This window comes from Varroa destructor, unplaced genomic scaffold, assembly GCF_002443255.2.
Source record: "Varroa destructor unplaced genomic scaffold, Vdes_3.0 BEIS01000001.1, whole genome shotgun sequence".
In the NCBI taxonomy this organism is placed as follows: domain Eukaryota; kingdom Metazoa; phylum Arthropoda; class Arachnida; order Mesostigmata; family Varroidae; genus Varroa; species Varroa destructor.
Window position 1 is genome coordinate 52,929,485 of NW_019211454.1, and position 20,471 is coordinate 52,949,955.

The 20,471-nt window shown below is 43.1% G+C and overlaps 1 protein-coding gene and 1 long non-coding RNA gene across 8 annotated transcripts in view; one reads left to right on the forward strand and one right to left on the reverse strand.

The window, feature by feature from the left end:
- Cip4 (formin-binding protein 1-like Cip4) overlaps nucleotides 1-20,471 on the forward strand; it is a 74,517-nt gene that overhangs the window by 31,702 nt on the left and 22,344 nt on the right. For 3 of the 7 annotated variants that reach the window (XM_022789101.2, XM_022789100.2, XM_022789102.2), the window contains exon 1: nucleotides 9,235-10,436. The exons of 2 other annotated variants lie outside the window; for them this stretch is intronic. In XM_022789101.2, the coding sequence (XP_022644836.1) occupies nucleotides 10,071-10,436 (366 nt within the window). In that variant the 5' untranslated portion in view covers nucleotides 9,235-10,070. Of the gene's footprint in view, nucleotides 1-145; nucleotides 1,917-9,234; nucleotides 10,437-20,471 lie in introns of those variants that run through there. 2 more of the 7 variants (XM_086974430.1, XM_022789099.2) reach the window with 2 other exon arrangements.
- LOC147758805 (uncharacterized) lies at nucleotides 5,982-8,281 on the reverse strand. Its single transcript, XR_015317255.1, has 2 exons — nucleotides 6,708-8,281; nucleotides 5,982-6,429 (listed from the first exon to the last, which is right to left on the reverse strand). It is a non-coding gene; the product is annotated as an uncharacterized LOC147758805 (long non-coding RNA).

Genomic DNA, 20,471 nt, shown 5'->3' on the forward strand with positions numbered 1-20,471 from the left:
TTTTAGATTACTAAGCGCAGGAAGCGAACAGCTAACGCAACGAGTATTAGCTGTAGCAGCCGACGCGGTAGAAAGAGGTCTCTTTATAGTAGTAATATCTGGATTCGCTGGACAACCAGCCAGCCAGCCAGCCAGCCAGCCAGCCAACTAAGCTTAATAGGTACCAACTAGCCCGAAGGCCGAGCGTAGGCTAGATCTCCGCAGGCAGCACTGACTGTAGTTGAGTGGACGGTGAGGAGGCCGAAGCTTCTGTTGTCCAAAACGACGGCGACAATGAAGAAAACAACACGAGACGAACAGAGAGATGACAAAAGAAAAGACGCAACAGCGGCGACAAAAAGAGACCAACCTTAAGAACGAACATGCTGTGAGCTGTAGACAGCGGCGAACCCGGCGGGTAGCGCTAGCAGCGTGGGCCAAGAAAAGTTGAAAACGGTACGAGCCGGTCTATAGGACCAGTCGAGCTGCTGTTGATATAGGAAAGTCCGTCGACGAGAGTCAGCAGCGCGCAATACGATCGAGCTAGAGACTAACCCTGGCCGGCAGTAATTAGACTCAGCAACGGCTAACCAGATGACGAGCCTCGGTCGTCGTTCCGTGCTACCTTTCGAACGCCATCGTCCAAGCACGCTGGTCGCCGACGACTAATACGAATTACTGCCATCGTTTCGACTACTGATTGTGCTGTGACAACGGCATCCGCCATTTTGATGCTCTCGCATAGGCAGCGGAACACAAAACGACGACACGAAGGCGCTATTTCTTAGGAGAACAACAAGACGAGCTCAACTGCCTTCGAGCAGAAAGGACCGAAGGACAGGCCATGCGGCTACATAGTAATGGTAGTAGATCTCGTAGAAGTGGTAAGAGTCGCTGCAGCAGAGTCTGGCGTAGTGGTGGAAATGAGCTGACTGGCTGGCGGGAGAAAACTGGATCAGAAGGAGTGTTGCGGCAGCAGCAACGACAGTAGACGTCGGCTGCACCGTAGTCGTCGATGCCGGCAACGATCCGTTGCACTTATTGGCCGTGGAGAAAAGCAGGCTCAGCTCGATCGGGAAAGACTGAAGCGCCAGCTGGGGTGTGTGAGTACGCTGCTAGGTACAGCTTTGGCTATAACTCGTTGTCTCTACGCGCGTAGTTCGATGCAGCCCAGCAGATCTTTTGCTTCTGAAGTGAGCGTCCCGTATGGAGCCTGTTGATTACGGCGATCAGGCAGAAACGGAGAGTAACAAGGGTTCGTGGTTGTGAGCATTTCTAACGCTGCTTTCGGCCATGCACTAATCAAATGACGTTACCGCGATTGTTGTACTCCAGTAATCGCCGTTCCAGTTGTAATTACTCTTATTTCAACGTATTTGTTAGTGAATACGATTCGTATGTAGTTAATTGATAAATTTTGTGACCATTACAAGTATAGGCGTCAAGCTCGTAAGAACTATTTTTGCGCCTCTTTGTACTAGGAAAAAAGACGCCGATCAATGCCAGTCGCTGCAGAGTTCAACCTGTCAGTTATTATGGAGCATTCTAAAATGGCCGTTGGCAAACAACATCATACGTGCTTCAGAGAGCGATTTTTATCGTTTTATAGAGTTTCGTTACTTTATTCGATTGTGGTTGTGTTTCATAAAATTATGTGAATGCCACCAGTAGATCCGTGTTCGGACGAAGGATTATAGCTAAGGTGCGTCTTAAGCTATTGTTATAATTGGATAGACAATAAAGTTTATAGTGTACTGGTTCACAGTGTGTATCATAAATTGGATGTACATCATTCTGAAAACCATCATCGCTGAACGATGAATACGTTAAAGAGATATTCTGTTGGAAGTATGCTCCATCAGAACGGGAGTGTGTCACCGCGCGCTAAGCATAGTTCATCGAACGGTGGAAAATGCGAAGCGTACTACTTCACCGAGGTACTTTATTTAGGTTAATTAGATCGTTATGGTTCAGATAATGGTAATGCTTGTTAGATATATAGCTACACAGAGCCATTGGAACTAAATAGACCCTAGCACACAGTACGGGACTCAACTGTAGAGTACACATCCCACTTAAGCATTGGTCATTTTCGTGTATTTACACGAATTTCACTCGAACGTCTGCAGGAAACGTTCAGTTTCTATAGACCAATCCCGAGTACGCATGTTGTCCTTTGTTCTTGTACGAATATATGTTGCGTATAGAAATATATAGATTTTTAGAACAAGATATACATATTTCGATGTATCGGTGTGTTCCAGCCGTCCGGAAAAAAGCGTATTCGAATTTTGAGAGCACTTTTGTTTATCCTGCCGTGTGACCAAAGTGAGATCTGGCTAACCCCATAAAACTTAGACCCAACTCACGTAAGGTAACAATAGCCACTATCGAGTCTAAGTGTAAGAGAAGATCTCTAATCCAGCGCGCGAGAATAACCAATGTTCTGCTATGTAACAAAGCTCCGGTTGATAAAGTGTAGTGTGATTTCGGCCTTACGTAGCTTGATACCCCTCTCCAGTGTGACCTCCTCGTTGGGGGTACGCCGATGAGTGAATATTTCCCAGAACCAAAAAACGCTACTAGGAAATGTTGCAGTCGAACGAACGTTTCGAATTGCACATACCAAATCTACAGCATATTGCAAGATGAAGGATGCATTGCACATCATACAATCTATGTAGAATGAGTGTTAAAGCGGGATTGGAAATCTCAGCTATATTAGCCAATTATCATTCACCTTCTCTTATTGCTTTACACATGAAATGCTGTTTGTATTAATCATTTTTCTTATTGGTAAAATAAGCTTTTTTAAATTTGGCGCCACTCTAGACTTTGACTAGCAGCGCTCGGTAAACTCTAAGCGTATATGTTAAAAATTATGCGGTAACATAAGACTGGCTAGTATATCTCTAAATCCATTAATCTGTACAGTTTAATTGTGCGATAAATTATGCTTGATTGAGCATTGCCAAATGGATACAAGTGTAATTGAGTATCAGATCATCCATTAACTCGTTGGACCACATGCGGCTGTGGTGTCGTCGTTAAGAAGTTCTTCCACAGTTTAAAAGGCCATAGAGCGACAACCACACGAAATTGTTAGCAAAACAGCAGCGACCGCTGGCCAAAAAACCACAATATAATATCGATATTTTTACACAGACTAAGGTTCTCGTACGCTCCATTTCTCAATGAAATCATGTCGAAGCAAACAAACTCAGACACAGAAATAGAGCGTCACCTACGACGTCGACCCAAGAATATATTTGTTTGCGGAGCGCCGTGTGTAACGCAAACAAGAAGTGATCTATCATCTCATCATACGTATGGCCTAATATTCCTGTGAAGTTTTTCCAACGTGTATGTGTTTCATGTAGATATCTAAGTCAGTCGAATTTTTAGCACCAAAACAACAAGAAACGACAAGAAAAAAGCGTATTATCAGAACACAATCGACAGTTGGAAATGACAGCCATATACGGCACTGATTGGAACAATCAGAAGTAGCAATGGTGTACCCACACAGACGTTCCAATCATTTCCCCTTAGGGGTTGTTTGTTACCGGATTCGTTTTCGTGTGCGTTTTGGTTTTACGAAAGGAATGATGACACCATCGCCGGAGCCCCCGCGCAAGGCTGGGTATAGTCCAACCCAGAAAATCATATATATATATATATATATGTCATAGTATTATTGTGATCGCTACCTTTATGGTCGTGTAATTATGTAGCGGACCCTTGGGTTTTTATACAACACTGTTTTTGATATAAAGTTTGGTAATCAAAACTTTAAACTGAATCATGAAAATGGTAGGAATAATTATGAATATTGCGTGATTTCCCTGACTGTGTCAAATTACTTCTGAAATGATATGATTGTCTTTATTATTGGTGTTGCCACATGTATCCCAATCATCACCCCGTTGGATCTCAGATCAAGTAAGAAGTATAAAATTCAACATGATATTATCAATTCAAGGAATTGATAATATCATGTTGTTGGAGACGTCTAATCCATGGAGAAGCGTTCACATGTGGGACTCTCTGTTGTTGATGTGGCTAACTCGGAACCATGTAATTGTATGCTTACGTGGGGTCGTCCGTTTTGTCTTTTCACTTCTTCGCGACAGACATTTTAAATGCCCTTGTTCATCCTTCTCTATTACGTAGACGTAATATTTGTTATGCGTTTCTTCCAACTAGCGGCATGCAACGTAGTACGAAACGAACACCATCGGTCTGTGATCGAGAGATTGAAGGGGTAATCCGTTCGTTCGTGAATTCTGGAAAATTTGTGAAGTAGTATTTAAACAGGCGCTGATACAGAGATGCGCTACGAACGTATCGAACGTGCAGGCTTAATTTCATTTGCACGTGCATTCATTCATGTCTGCGGGCGTGCGTGCGTGCGCGTGTGTGTCTATGTGTGTATGGGCGTGCGTTTGTGGATGGACCTACATGTAGGTATATGTGTGTTCTGTCGTAAGGAAAACCAGGTAAAAATTATTGCTTGGTCAAATTTCTGTTGAGAGGCTATATGATGGTATCGAGAAGGTCGTCAAAAGGAAAGTCCAGTTATCTGCGGTAGGCCACGAGACCTAATCACTCCTGGATGAATACTTTTACTATGCAAGACCGTACTGGCGGTGATATTATACGAAATACTATTCCTATTGAATCTGTGAGGAGAACGAACGATACCTTATTCGTGACCTTTACATTTCTGAATAGTGTTTTGAAAGTTGTCGCAAATGGCCAATGACGAGTAAAATTGTTTCAACTAGTTTATCGTATACGATCGCTATTAAGGTTTGAATTTCTTAAAATGTGATATTTAAAGCTTATTTTTTGTTAGTTATTGAATAAGGGGATCATTTACTAATAATTATTGGTTAATTCCGGCTGTCGTAGTCAGCATTCTTATTCACTTGGGAAGCGTTAACATGACGGATAATTTGGTAACAAAGATAGAGGCCTTCAATTTGGTAAAATTGAAGGCCTCTATTTTTGTCGACGAGCTCCTACCTTCCCTTAGGAAACAGAAAAACATGTAAAAGTCCTATGGGGTTTGATAATCAATTTGTCTGTCGTAGACGTAGGTATTAATATATTACATAGTTGACGTTTTTTCAAGGCGCAATCTCTTTCAGCCATAACATGTTGATGGAATCAAGCCCTAAAGCGGATGAAATTTTTTTACAGTTATGCAGTGCTAAAACTTTTTTTAAGTGGTCGTTTGTAGAAATGCTAATGAAAAACCCCTAGCGCTGATATTATATCTAATACTCCCACATTATCGAACCGGTGGGTGGGGAGGGGGGTAGATGACCTCATTTTTTATTCTACTATGTGATATACCGACATACGTCATTATATAAGACTGCAACCTATGGCTAGATCTGTTCTATGAAGTCTCGTTGCGGTGTTTTATAGCTGATCGCGATTGTTTTCAGGCCATGCTCTTGAACGTTTTTATTCCGTTATGTCGACCTTGTCCTGTTTGTCTAAACAGTGTATTTGTCTATAACACACCTTGGTTGAATACTTCGATTTTGATTTGACATACGTCAAAATATGAATACGTTCTTACTCAGGCGAAAGAATCTCTCGTCGTCTAGGACAGCAGATATGCATTACGCGTTGGTGGCACATGCCTCAAAAGAAACTGATGTCAATTTAATTTCTAGGAACTTTTTCAACAATACGATAAGTTTGTACTTCAATTTTGGGGTATTAAATCATAATGTTGTTGTAATTCCCTGTCATGATAGAAAGTCAGTGCCAAAAACAGTAACAGTAATAGTAATAGCTAAAATAAATAGCTCGAGAATCGTCTCCTTAGTTCCCATGTCTTCTGTTGGTCGCATGCAACCAAGTTTTTGCTTAGTTGAACTCAGAGTCAAGCCACTTATTAGAACCAGCTGTAAACACTTTTCGTCAAGTATCTACAAACTGACAGTGCACGTATTACCTAATTGGCTCACAAATGGTCCAACTGATCAGCCAACTATGTTGTTTATTATTTACTGATATCTTAGCTTGTTATACCTAAACTATGAGAATAGAATGAATATATTTTGAAATAATTAGCTATATTTTATATTAGAGAAGTATCTCTAATGTATCATGATGCAGTATATTTAGCACATAGCTTCAACCTAGCAATCCCCTTTAATTATTCCTCAGCTACTATGCTGGCAACGTTAAAAAGAAAGCGGTAAGGGTTGCACGAACCATCGCTTTATTCAGTACAGCCTTTGCTCGCTGTATTGTGCATTGGGGTGGGGTTGGCAGTTAAAGATTCGGAGTGTTCTGGCCCGTTATCCGCACGCGAAGAATATGCTTGGCTTGTTTGTTTCGAAATAATGCCATTTCTCGATCGTGTGACAGTCGTAAGGGTCGATCATGCTAAATGCACATGATTTCTTATCCTCTCCTCTGCCGCTGCTGAAGTGGAGAAAGGACAGCGTGTTTCAGTTACTAGCAGGCTAAGTCTCCGTCATCTAAATCTTTTTATAACGTAAAATTTTAAAATGACTTATTGTCATCACGTTATGTGACTATTGATATTTTAAATTTACTCACACATTTGTCAAAGGACTATTTCGAATTCGATGTCCTATGTAGAAAAATAGTGTAAAGGTTCAATTTAACATTTCGTTAGCTTTGCGCCCTCGTGCTATCTAAGCTATTCCTGTTTGAGCCTCCTTTCATCGGATACTTACCGACAAAGGTGATTCACTTTGGAGTGAATAGCAACGGCTTTCGATGTCAGCCTGAACTACTTTGTGGAGTCTAGTTTATTTGCAAACTGTGCCTCGTTGTCCTGTCTGCATCGGCTATTACGGCAACGCTGAGCGATTGGCTCAGACATTAAGCTTCCGAATCGACTCAGGTCACGGTCGAGCTCTCACCCAGTTCAAAGGCTTCGCTATAGACCGTCGTCAGTACTATCACCGCTATTAGCGCGGCCGCCGTCACCGTCTGCCACGGAAAGGGCTACCTGTGAATCCTCCTACAGTTCTTACTACCGATGCAGTTCCACAGCTGTTAGAGACCGATGCGTCCACCCTTGTCGATAGTTCGGTTGGCCTGTACAGGCATGACAGAGCCTGGTTTCACTACTAGCATTGCCTATCTATAAAGCCGCTAGCTTCGTGTTGCTTTTTCCATGCGGAGCGTCGTTTTGCTTCGCGGCGACTTGAACAAGGCCACTACTCCTGTCCCTCCTCTTTACGGTATCACCGACCAGCCAGCCAATCGCCGTCTCTTTTACTCTGCCTGAATTCTAGTGAAACTGGAGCGAGCACCGGTTATGACAGCACGATGCTTTCGCGTGCAGCTGCTGTTGCTGATGTTGTTGTTAATTAGTTGCGTGGTGCGTTGTAATGTCGACCACTATCTCATTGCTCGGCCCATTGCTAGCACTATAGTGCTATAATTCCGATGCCAGTCCGATGAGAGGGTGGAGTAGTACCACGCTGTTCGCGCCGTGGCCAAACAGCCGCCTTAACCGTTGACGAGAACTGCGTATTCAATGAGCGTTGGCGGTACGACAACTTCTAACAACAACGGACAGCGTCATATCATGGGACTGCTGCTTCTATTTGTATTTGAACGGTGGCTGCAGTACCGTTAAAAAGAATCAAAACGTATAAACGCGCGCTTCAAGGGTAAAAGATAGACAAGAGAAAATTAGTTTGATTTGATTATGTTATATGTTATGCTACATGTAAATAGCACAGCTTACTCTATCCTTCTCCGTCGGTCAGTCACATTGCGGTCGCCAGTTGGCGGCTTCCCTGTACTTGCCCTGATTTTTGCCTCTAGTCGTATGCGTCATCCTCCCTTTCTTGTTCATACAGCTTCTGGCATACGTACTTATCTATTCATATTTGTCCACTACACTGATGTTCCTTTTGGTGGCGCTTCTACTGCTGGTGCTTTTAAAAATAAACTAATCCACATGCATATTTCACATCCGCACACATGCGCACACATTGTGTGTGTACCCACGAGCGAAATCATACAGGCACAGCAATTCCCGCTAGCGCCGCGTCAGGCTGTCGGATCAACTGACCCGGATCCTAACATGGCGTTGGCGCTGATGACGCTGCTGCTAGTGACGATGACGGTGCTTCGCCGGCGGTGTCGGCACGAACGCGGTAGCGAAACACGTACGCAGGTCGTACTCTTCTTCTCTCTCGTTCTGCTCCGTATGCTGCGTACGAAAAGGCCCCCGCCACTGCCGTCGTCGTCTCTGCGCGGCAATCTTGCGGTCTCTGGCTTCTGCGCGTTTTCTTTGTACGTCCCGGGGACACTGGTCATACCCCTACAGCCAACGCATTTTATAACCGTAATGATCACAGCCACCCGGACCGCCGTCTGCATCAGCCAGAGCGGCGCAGAAGTGGAACAGTTGGCCTACTATCAACGTAACTATCATCGTAGTAACGGTCGCTGCTAGCTGCCTGTGTGTGCTGTGTTAATAGAATGATACTTACGTACGTGACTAGTAGATTAAAAGACCAATGGGGTTAGCATTGATTTGACACGATGCTATAAGATCCTCTATAATTACAGTTACTGCCTCGGCTGCAGTATTTACTTGTTGCAGTTATATTATGCATTATATATTGCACTGTTATATCTGATATGTCAAATTTTGTTTCCGTCGTAATTATTCCTGCCCTAGGACAATAACTGAATACTTCGCACTGCTATGTAAAGCAATAATAGTAGGAACTTTTGTTTGTACTATCGACCTTTTTTTTGGCCCGGCTTTTCCATCCTACGACCTACTGCTGCTGAATCGTTACGTAATTGGAACGCATTTCCTTGACTTCACAATGGCAGATCGGTTTTCCATATTCCTTTTGGTGTAATTGTTGTTATCGTTGCTGTGACAGCGTCAGCAGCAGTTTTTGTAGCGTTATTTGTCGCCCAACGCGCTGGGCAGTTGGGCGTTTTGTTGGCCTTATGTGATGAAATTTTTTTTATTGCTTTTCGGTGTTTTTTGGTTCTTGGGTTTTCGCCCAACGCTTGACAAGCAAGTGCTGCTATTCACTGGGTCGCCGTTGAGATGAGCGGACCTTCGTTAGTTGGACATCTATGTCTCGTCCCTTGCCTGTCTCGGAAAGGGACCACGGGAGCAGGGCGAAGCACAGACGCCTCCAGGCGAGCGGGCCTCCGTGTCTACACCACGTTCTACGACGTTGTCCACTGAACGACATCGGCACCATCGCAGGGAAGCGCAGAAGTGCGACGTAAACTTAACGGAAAATGAACACACCGTCCCACTGCAGAGGCAGCGCACAGAGCCACATTGGCAGCTGCAGGTAGCGCAAAGCTAACGCGACACGCGACGCTCAGTTCGCCGACATGGCGTTGCTGGGCTATGTTGTCTTTTGATTGTTGTCAATTCAATGGCTTTCGCCTGCAGTGATAGTAAACAAGTCAGTCACCAAGCGATCATTGAGGTACTAAAATAATCGCACGATTGCACCTGGATACGAACGACCCAACGGAAAAGGACTGTCCAAGTAATATTTGTCTCCCAAATCGTGAATGATTAGCAGTTGAGACCGACGTCGTTGGCAGTTGGCAATGTAATAGTATTGTGGACTCGAAAGAAACACCGAAGTACAACGATTCCTTCGACACGTGATTCGAAGGGGGTTGTTCTCGGAGAATCGAAGAAAAAAGCGTTTGCATGGATGCTATGCGTCGCTCATAATTGTGGATACTGTGTTCGCAAAAAATCGTGTACTTAGACTAAACGATTTTGACAATTGAATCGTGTCGTATCTTGAAGTCAGCAAGGCTTGACCGCTCCAGTCATTCGTATCTTCTACAGGGACCAGTTCAAATTGAACAATTATGATGACAGAAAAGGCATTGAGGTGCATCACTTAAGGACCACCGAGGCTACTGTATGAGACCGTCCCTCTAAAATTTTCGTTTACATAGTTAGCATCTTCGCAAGCCTATGTGCGTATGTGTATGATCTGGCGGTGATAAATTCCTATCTGTAGGATTTATATTGAACTAGTGCTATAACAAAGCAGTAGGACACGTTAGAGGACAGAATGCCGAGCGAAGTGATTCGATACGGCGAACGTAAACCGTTTAGCTACGTGCACGGCACCCTCCGCGGTGATCGATGGAGGGGTTCGCAGTTCCTCCACGCCGATCCTTACGGCAGTGCGCCAGTTCATCAAGTACACCAACATTCGAGCCTGATCAATTCTGGACAGAATTACTACAATGGCTTGCAACAGCAACAGCAGCAGCAGCAAGGCTCGCAGTCGCCCTATTATGTCGTGCACAGTACGGCATTTGGAACAATCTCCAGAGATATGGGATCTCGTCTGAACCTCGACAGCATTGGCCTTGCTAATTCTATGCATAATGTAGCTGCAGCAGGCAATCACATGATCGATGTTTGGAAAACGGTACGGACATCTGTCAACATAACTAGATACCTACAATAACAATAACCCTGCTTTAATGCACTCGAAAATCAACTATTTTTACTCACTAATTTTTTATCATGATTCCACCGCTATTACGAACGCTGTTACGCTGTAGACGAACACATTTTGACGGCTTTCTCCAAACGACTAATTAATCGAACTGTAAGCCATTTCGTGCATGCGAGAGGTTTTTTTTTAACTTTGCAGTACTAATCGTTCTTGAGTCAGACTCATCGAACGCGGACCTTAATGTTACCTTCTTGGAAGAACATCTACTGAAATTCGGTCCCCCGCCAATACGTTATTGTCTCATTGCTTTTGGCCGAATTACCTCCAACCAGGAGATGATAGCGCAACATATCATTGTCGCCGCGCATTACGCTTTTCACTATCTTAAACCACGTTAGTACGGAGCTAGCTCTATCCTTTAGAAGCGTATGCACACACACGACATTTTTCGTGGGTCACACGGGTCTCCAGCCATATATAATCATTATGACTGGCTTAGATATTAGCTGAAAATCACTTCGGAGTAGATTGCAGGCCTCCAAATTACAGGTCTAACTGGAACATACCGGTTCAGCCAGACGTCGTTGAAATGTGGCCGTTGTAGTGAAGAAGCTGGTCGCCAATTACGGCAAACGTGTTCCTCGGTACCCCTTTTTTACGGTCCTTCCTTTCATTATGGAAAGATTGTGCGCCTCATTTCTAAATTAGTCTTCTTTTCTAAAATTAAAAGAAAAGGAAACGACCAGAACAGAGGTCAAATGGAAGTACCATAATAGCTATTTAACTGCTTTGCGTAACTGTTCTAAGAAAGAAGTCCTGTTAACTTTTCTTTTGTTAATAAACTTATAGTTTGTTAAACTACCAGTGTATCAGACGGCATGACGTGTTAAATATCCAAATTAAGTTGGAAGAAACGTGAAGACAACTGTCAGGGGCAGATATCTTTTTTTGACCTGTTTCGGTTATATTCAGGTGTTTATTTACGAGTCCTATGGCGTTTTCTTCAACAGAGCCCCTACATATACTCCTCAGCATAGGATAGGAATCAGGAACCACTACCTATAAAGTCAACAAAGTATCAGTCATATCTGATAAAGATATCGATTTGGCCACAATTGTTTTATGAAATCGGTCATTGACACAACCCACCCACACAATTAAGGAAAACTTACTTTCATAAGTAGCAGAGTAAAGTAACATAGCAGGGAGTCAACATAGAATTATTCGGTTATCTGCTAGCCTCTACGTGTATCAGAGATAAATGAATAATCGAAATTATTTCGAAAAACGCTAATAAGAGCGAATTGGCTTGTAGCAGCCAATCCATTTTCATCGGACTTATCTATCGTTGCGACGCTGAATACTGGATCCGATTTATTTCGACGTAAACCCGTCAAGGTACTTCGTCTACCTTTGCAGCCGCTTCGTCTCCGTATCAAAAATCGATCTGTCGATTTAAGTGCGACTGATCCTAACACCAGCTATTGATTTCGCTCGCCGCTGTTAACGATATCTTCGTATCTTATTCATTGTTATCTCAATCGATTCCGAACAGATTCGCGAAGATCGCAAAAAATGACGCGACTGTTTTTTTTGTCCCTAAAATACTGGCCTCCAAGTCCCGCTGTATTCGCTGGAGCACCGCTGCCATTGCAGTCGCAATCGCTTGCACCCATCGTGGCCACCGGTGGTCGCAGTTTTCGTTTACGCAACGGTTTTCTTTTCGCAGCAAGTGCTCGATTGGCGCCAAGTTAGAATCGATTCTTTGTATCGTTCGTTGTCCCATCCATACAGTCAACAACATAACGTCATTAGGCAGGGTAGCGATAGCATTATAAATGTATTTCTTTTTATGGAACAAGGATCACGTAGGTGCTCCCAAATACAATGCAAGCAGCGTATCTATTTTTGGGCGTTTTTTTTTTTCTTTTATCGAACGCCCGCGGTGCCTCTTTGCGAATTTTCGAGTTCGATTGGATGATAAGCGCTTGTGGTAACGTTTTGCGCCATGCTACAGGTTGTGAGCCCCGTTGCTCGGGCTGCTACGTGGCAGCGGGCTACGGGACGATCAGTATGTCTACTAGCCGTGCAGTGGCCGCGTCTGCTCCTCGTCGCGACGCCACAAATGTCTTGGGACGACTGCTCCAATGAGTCCCAGTTCCGTTGTGAGTCTTCGCCATAAAAGATGAACGGAGAACGGAGAAGCTGCAGCATTAAGTGGATGGGGAACGTCGTCTTGATAAAGTGCAAAAAGAACACGTGACGGAGTAGCAACGATATACTAGAAAATCAAGTAGTTGAATATATCAATAATAGCTTCTAACAGCGACGAACCAGTTGTAAGCAAACAATTAGTTTATGGTACCGCTCGATTTAAGAAGTAACCGCGTTCTTGATTTCCGGCGTGATCAATTTGTCGGTGCCTGATGCCTGCCGCTTGTACTGCTGCACGCATATGGTAGCAGAAAAAAGGGATTAATAAGACAGCTGCAAGTGATTGTGTCTAGTTGCGTTTCACCTTCAGTTTTCCCATTATTATAATAATTATCCTAATTTACTTCAGATTAGATTTTCTTCGTTAAGCTGCTGCCTTAACTCAAGTTACATCTAGCCGATATTTGTTGTCCTGCTAGGTAGAGATATATAAACACCTTTCCATGGTAATGAGTGACATGAATTGGTGGACAGTGTATGTTCAATTAGATTAAATGGCCGGTCGTAGCTCGAAAAGAGATAGTCTATGATGAGGTATCGCAAAATGTTTATCAGTGCTTATATGGAAAAACTGCGTATGATATAGGGCATGTCTTGTATAGCCTAGTGTCGCAGTGAACCGTAAACAATGCTGAAAGCAGTAATGGTCATAACGTAACGCTTAATCTCAAGAGCGGTCACCGGAATTTTAACCGAAATAAATTCTAGTTTACTGTCCGAAAAAACATTACGGTGATATCTTTTGAAAGCTTAAACTGGCCTACAGGGGGTTCGCACAATTTGAGCTATGTGTATAGTTGTTGAGCTGAACTATGACAAGAGACATCTGGTCATCGTCGGCATTACTGCCTTGTAGGTTACTTTCGACGCATGGCTAAAATGTAATATTTGATAACTGCTTTGTAATAGCGTGCGAGCGGCCGCTTAGATAAGTGGAAGGGAACACGGGAAGTTCTCAAAGTCTCATTTATTCAATATAATTTCCACATGCCCGACAGGAGCAACTGGAAACAGGTGAGCCTATAGTAGTACTAAGTGACAACCAACAACAACGAGCACGAGAGCAAGCAGCGTATGAAGTCACAGTTACCCCAAATGGGAACACGGGGAAAAAACATAATTTTTTTTCAACACGGCGCGAACGAGCGGGTACAAACGAAAGGCCAGTAGGCGAAAAGGCATCTTCTTGTTCGTACTGCTTCTGCAGGCGGCTTTTCTTACGACAACTTTTTGTAAGCGTTTTTCGTCCAGCCGATCTTGAAAGCCGTTGAGGCGTTTGCTGGCTACCAACCGTGGACACTCTGTCATGGATTCGGTCCTGGATCACCATACCATATATCATATGGCAAGGGCTCTTCGCTATCATGATCCACAAATGAAGTTACAAGTGTAATCGCATAGTATCCGCGTTGAACACAACGATACAGAGCTCATATAATCTAAATGTAGAAGACCATTTCGCCTACTTTGCTTTGTTTTGTTTTCACAACAGCATTCATTGGCGTCTTCGTTGGGTTCATTCACATAGACTCTGGGATTCGCAGCGCGCTGCTACGTCCTCGTGTTGTCGCGTTGGGTTGAAAAGCGGGAAGCGGATACCTGCTTCTGAAAGCCCGTAACGCTGGCAGTTAGCCCCGTTGATTGGACGATAATTGGCAGCTATATCTATCCGGGTTATAGTAGCGTAGCCTATCATTGTTTCACTTATCACCGTGTGCTACGATGTGGTCTATGCGATCTGACCTTCGAATGTATGGACTAACGAAAAACCAAGGTCAATTGTTCATATAACAACAATCGACTCGTCGTTGACGGCTTTGAGGCTTCCGTGTGTCCATGTTTCTAATGAGCAGTGTCAAACCACAGTTGGTATTGACCGAACTTCGTTGCGTAGACAATAGACGTCCATATTTTGTACTTCGTATATATACAAATAAACAGTCTGTATTGAGCGGCATTCGTTTCTCGCCGAAAAAGAAATAACCGTCAACACTAGCTAAGGTTCCATCGAAGAAAAGCAACGAAGACAGACGAGAAGTAGTTATTCTTCCGTTCATTGTAGATAATCTCCTCGTGCGTGTCGGCTCATTCAATATGTTTAGCTTTTGGAAATATTTTTTCGTTTTTCGAAATTCGATTGCGGTAACTGCTCGTGTTGTTACTGCCTTTTTGGTTTTCGGTGCTGTTACATGAAATGAATGAACCAGTTGACAGCTAACGAAGTTATCACGTGTCCTGAAGTGTCTGATGTCCGTCCTGTCCTATTTGACAGGCTGGAAATCGTCCCAACAGCCCCCAACGGGACAGCGCTACTTGCAGCGTCGATGAGGGTTCGGTCGGTGATGTATTGTGCCAGATCGGCCGGTGTGATGAATCCAAGATCACATCAGTTGCTTAATGATGGGAAATCAATGAGAACGTCGGAAACACAGAGAAGGAGATAAAAGAAAATAGAATAAATGACAGTGAATATAGTCACAAAAAAAAAGCAACGAGACTATTTAAACTAAGCGGCTGTCGGAATAAATAACGTTTCGATGTTTGTCGTTAACATATAGTATCTCTATGCGTACTACCCCGACTAACTGACTGATTCAGAAGCAAGCGAATGTGATTGATTATGTTAAAACAATTTCGCTTTATAGTGCGAGTCCCGTGGAGTACAAAAATAGGGTTTTTTATTGTGTTTTTGCATTTGTTGTTGTTGTTGTTGTTGTTGTTGAAAATTAGAAGCGTCTGAAAACGTGGCTGACTGCTGTAACGAGCAAATTGATTTTTCTTCGTGCCATAGTTAAAGCTCGCATAGTTCGATGCTTGCGTGCCGCCTGTTGAATTTACTGTGTTAGCTTAATTGCTGTGAACTCTTCATTTGACGATCCATATACGGTACTGAGAGGATACGTTATAGTAGTTACGCTCGGCTCAACAATACAGCGGGCAAACGAAGTTAGCCCCCTCTGTCATTTAACTATTAAAGCGTAGAAAATTACTACTAAAAAACGAGTTCGTTAATTCAGTACGGTCGTTATAGTTTCTCGTTAAATCCAGCGCGTGTGTAAAAGTCTATAATTGCACTGGAAAAAATACATCCTATCGACGGTAAAACGAGTGACGGACAAACTGCACAAGCAATAGAACTTGTACAGTTTGAAGGCATTTTGTTACTTCAATACAAGATAGGAAGCATCCTATCGCCTGCTGTGATTAAACCCTGACCATCGCAAACAAATTATGCTTCCCAGACGTCAACCTACCTCTGGGTGATCAAACTATCCATCGTAGCAAGTGTTGATACAAAAAAGGTTAGGTAGAGAACCCATGGCGTAGAGTCTCATTGCGGAACAGGTTATTTCTTAATTGTAGGCCGACGGACACGACTTCCGTCGCCACCATTACAATCATGACTATTGTTGACACTGTGATTTTAGTAATTGACTGTAGTAGATGATAAAAGCGACAAGATGTAACCGGCTGGCACTCGGATGAATACTCTCATATCACTACTACGGCTACCAATATAGTGGCTCATAGTGTATAAAATTATTATCGGACAAAGTACGAATGGGACCGGGTGGTTTGACAAAATCTCTGGGACGCGCGCTGCTTTCTTGGGAAGCGTCGTTGCATCCGATACTCAAATTCTCTTTAGTTTTTTCTTGTCCAGGGGTCCCGATCTCAAAAATAACGACACAGGGATAACAACACATCGGCGGTAAGTTGCATCGGGTTCCGACTCTGATTTTTTGGGCTCAGAGCTGCTCATGTTGTTATTGCAGATTTACGTTGATCGTTATCGTGTAACGGTCGCGAAAAAAAAAGAAACCCACCACGAAATGGAGGCCGTCTTTGGCTTTCAACGATGGTGAACAGCATTAGCAGCCACAGGGGCATCTAATATTAGCCCCTTTTTTATCTTTGGACCATGCCAGCTCGTGCGGACCACCGCAGCCATCTAACAGCGTTGCGTATTGCTGTTTCAAAAATGATCACCCGAAAATGCCCTGTTTGTTCGGGGTGCATATACATTAGCTACATATATTTCATAATAGTGTATGATGGTTGTCGGGTTGCTGGCTGGTTTTGTCTTGTTTATCGGTTTACGTCCGTGCAGTCGTAATCGAGTCTAGGTGAGCACCAAATATCACGCTCGATTTATTTATTACCGATCGTTTGTTTGTCCATTTACCTATTAAAGTTTCCGTCGATATTATATAGGCAATCCGATTCGTAACGGGATCCAGTGAAATAATCAGCATACCGTATACGTATTGTTAACAGGTGGTATGCATACGTTGCGTTGTGAGAAAAGTATTGACCATTTTTCTAGCTAGATGGCAAAAGATAGAAGTTACCTATCTCGGGTAATGTAAGCCATGTTTTATTCGCATTGGTAGTAGATTCGCGAAAATATTCGGAAGGCCTTAATTAAGGCCTGAGGTAGAGTGCCTTAAGGATAAGCGAAACTTCTACAAAGATTCGCCTAATTTTACGACGTTATCACGATAAAAGCGTACATGCTGCTCAGGCCTATAAAGATGCGTGACGTTTATGATCAGGGTGTTTTATTAAAAGAAACGGTCCAAAGATAGATTTGTCGGTTTCATTCTGAAAATGCCGATCTAAATGGTACTTCTCGTGATGGCTGACCAATTACGAAAGAAAAAAAATTGATGAAACTATTGCGAAAGTTAAGCAAGACCGATCCGTGAGTAGCCATGATATAGCCAAGGAACTAACATATTTACCATTAAATCATTTTAAAGTGCTTCAAGAAAGGTGCACAAGCAATGTTTTGGCTGTGACACAGATAAATTTACTCGATCGTATTTTCATCCGCAAATATCTACAAAAACGCAGTGGAGTCTGATCATTTCTAACGCGATCGACCACGGGTGATAAAGTGTGCTCCATAATCTGTCAGGATAGAAGCGGCAAAGAAAATGATGCCAAGTCCTTGATGAGAATGGCGAGAGATCGTGCATTATGAGCCGGTGCCGCTTGACAAAACGCCTGATCCGGATTTCTACTATCAACAGCTGACAAGCTTAGACTAGAACGGCTGACCACGGAAGGGATCGTATTCCGCCGTTACAATCTCAGACCAGATACATATTAAACTGTCCGGCAAGACTTAGTAATGTAACTTGAACAATGGAAAAACATTGTTTCACTTCTGGCTTGGAAATAGCTATTCCTTTTCTCCACAGCCCAATATATAGGTAGCACGGCACGTGTCTGCTTTGAGTAATACCTACGTTTTTGTAACGACCATGTGCATGTTATAAATATTTATTGTGCAATCATTATTGATCCAGTTAAGGAATCCCTAACGAAATCAACATTAGTAAAAAATGTTTGTTTCTTGTGTTGTCTATTTTCGACTTAGTATCATTATAAACGCTACGTATAAAAACAATAATAAAAATGAAAAAAAAAATCTTGCTGCACATTGACATGTGCTAGTACTCTTCCTCTATCGATCTGGTGGAAACAGCGCGTACGTTGAATTGACAACGACAACACAGCTCAGACGATGACTGATATCAGCAACCGTCATAAACACCATTATTGCCATAGTTAGTGACCATAATTGTGGTCTCACATCAGCTTAAAGGTCAAGCGTTCTTAATATCAATGTTTGCGTTGATCGCACTGCGGAATGAAGCGGGTCGCTCAACTTGGATTTCTTCTGGCCAGGTTGTTGTCGTGTTCTTCACCGGTCGGTCGATTAGCTGGCTCGGAACTTTTTTTAGGGAAAAAGGAGGTGGTACGGGGGTGGTCAGAAGAATCACGTTGACCGTGCATTGTTTCGTGAGAGCGAATTATATATTGTAGCAGCATCGGCGATGGTGGGGTTAGCAGTGATACCAGCACAGGCTGTGCAGAACAATGCAGTAAGTCTTGAAGAACACTGAAGGTGATGCACCATGTCAAGGACAAATTATCATCAATCGCTGCTGCTGCTGCTGCTGCCAACCTTCACGCTATATGCAGCCTTATAATAGACTGTGCTGTATGTTCTACGCACGCGCTTTTATAAATCGTGCACAATGAACTGGCACGTGGTGCGTTGCAGTTCTGTTGCGAAAATTGCCGACATCCTTGTTGGAATAAAGATTTCGCCTTATTTCGGACATTGCCAAGCAATCGAACTGCAGGGAAAGCCTTATCGTTAGTTGCTCCCACGAGACTGCGATTGTCGTTGAGTCCGAGTATAAGCTATCATGACTTGTGGTCCGGTCTGAAGATCTAAAACATTTCGGCTATTTTTGCAGTGTAAATTATATACTGGCAACTGTTAGGAAGAAAAAATTAACAAAAGTCAAAAATCGATCATGCAATGCAAACATGGATGAATAATAATAAGTATCATAAGCGTCTCCCTGTAAATAGTAATACGCACGTATTTGCTTTGCACTTTCTTGACGATGATTCGTAGATCGTCTATCTATCTTTTTAAAGAGTATTTTTAGATTTTAAGGATAATTCAGGCACGTTTCTCTTTACTTGAGATAAAGTTGATTTGAGACCGTAAATAGACATTGTATTATTGAGCTGTGGGTTGCTCAATAGAACAAGCCGCTATCTTTTGTACGTAGATTATGATCAAACCCAAATTCTAGAATAGGCTCGTCCAATAAATGACCGACGTAACATTTTAGTTATACTGGGGATAGAATGTCGTATTGAATTTAAACGTCTAATTTAAAGGTTTATCCATAATCTATCAGCTTGTTGCCAAAAGTACAGAAAAAAAGCGCTAGTGACTAAACGGGTAGATATCGCTTGGATGACAACCAGGAGCGTGTCCGATAGTACTCCGTTTTAAGGTTCTGATAAAAGCAAGCGCATGTTGCATAAACTTATGTGCGTAGAGAGGAGTCTACTCAATTACTGTTTATCCTGGTCCTTCTTCGGCCATTGGGTGTCTATTCATAGTTCCGAAAAACGCCCACTTTGTCGTTCGTTACATAAGTTCAGGACTCAGAACCTATGTGGTTGTTATGGTAATGCATAATGCTAATAATAACAATGACAGCTTAATAATCCTCCATCCGTAAGTTGTTGCAACTCCCTATGAATCCTAGTTACGATACGATGCCGACGGTCGCCAGTTTTCTGTCAGACAATAGCTACACGGTAAGCAGGAGAGCTGCGAACCGTTGTATGGATTTGCCGATTTGCGTCACTACAATTATAATGTATCTAGTTGAAGCAGCTGGTGTTGTTATTAGTTTTTTTCCCATTCGTCTGTTAGTTGGTCTCTTCGCTCAATGTTTCCCCCAAATCCACTCAGTTTGTTCTTAGTGAACTAGCAGATATTAACTACCCCCGGTGCAGTGAACATGGCTGTAATACCACCATCGGCTGATCGCTGACTGGCCGGTGTACGGCGAACATAACTGTACATACTGAAAATCGAAGGCGAACGAATTTCGGTAGCTCGTATGTTTATGTCTGTATCTGTTCGCTCGCTTATCCCATCGACCAATGCAATATCTGGCCAAGTACCGGGAGGCGACCAAGTAGCGGTCACGCATGCCCTAATGTCGACTGGACCGGCTGGCTTAAAAGGGAATGGTCACTGTATCATACTTGAACAGCAAATCTGGCAAATTTTCATTCTACTATTGCGGACTGTCTCTGAGAGAATTTACTGATAAGTTACGTTCCTTTTTGGCGCGATTGCAGCTTCCGCTGTTTTCCTCCACGTTTTCACAGGTAGAGAGAGAGAGAGAGAGAGAGAGAGAGAGAGAGAGAGAGAGAGAGAGAGGAATACTGGTCTTTGTC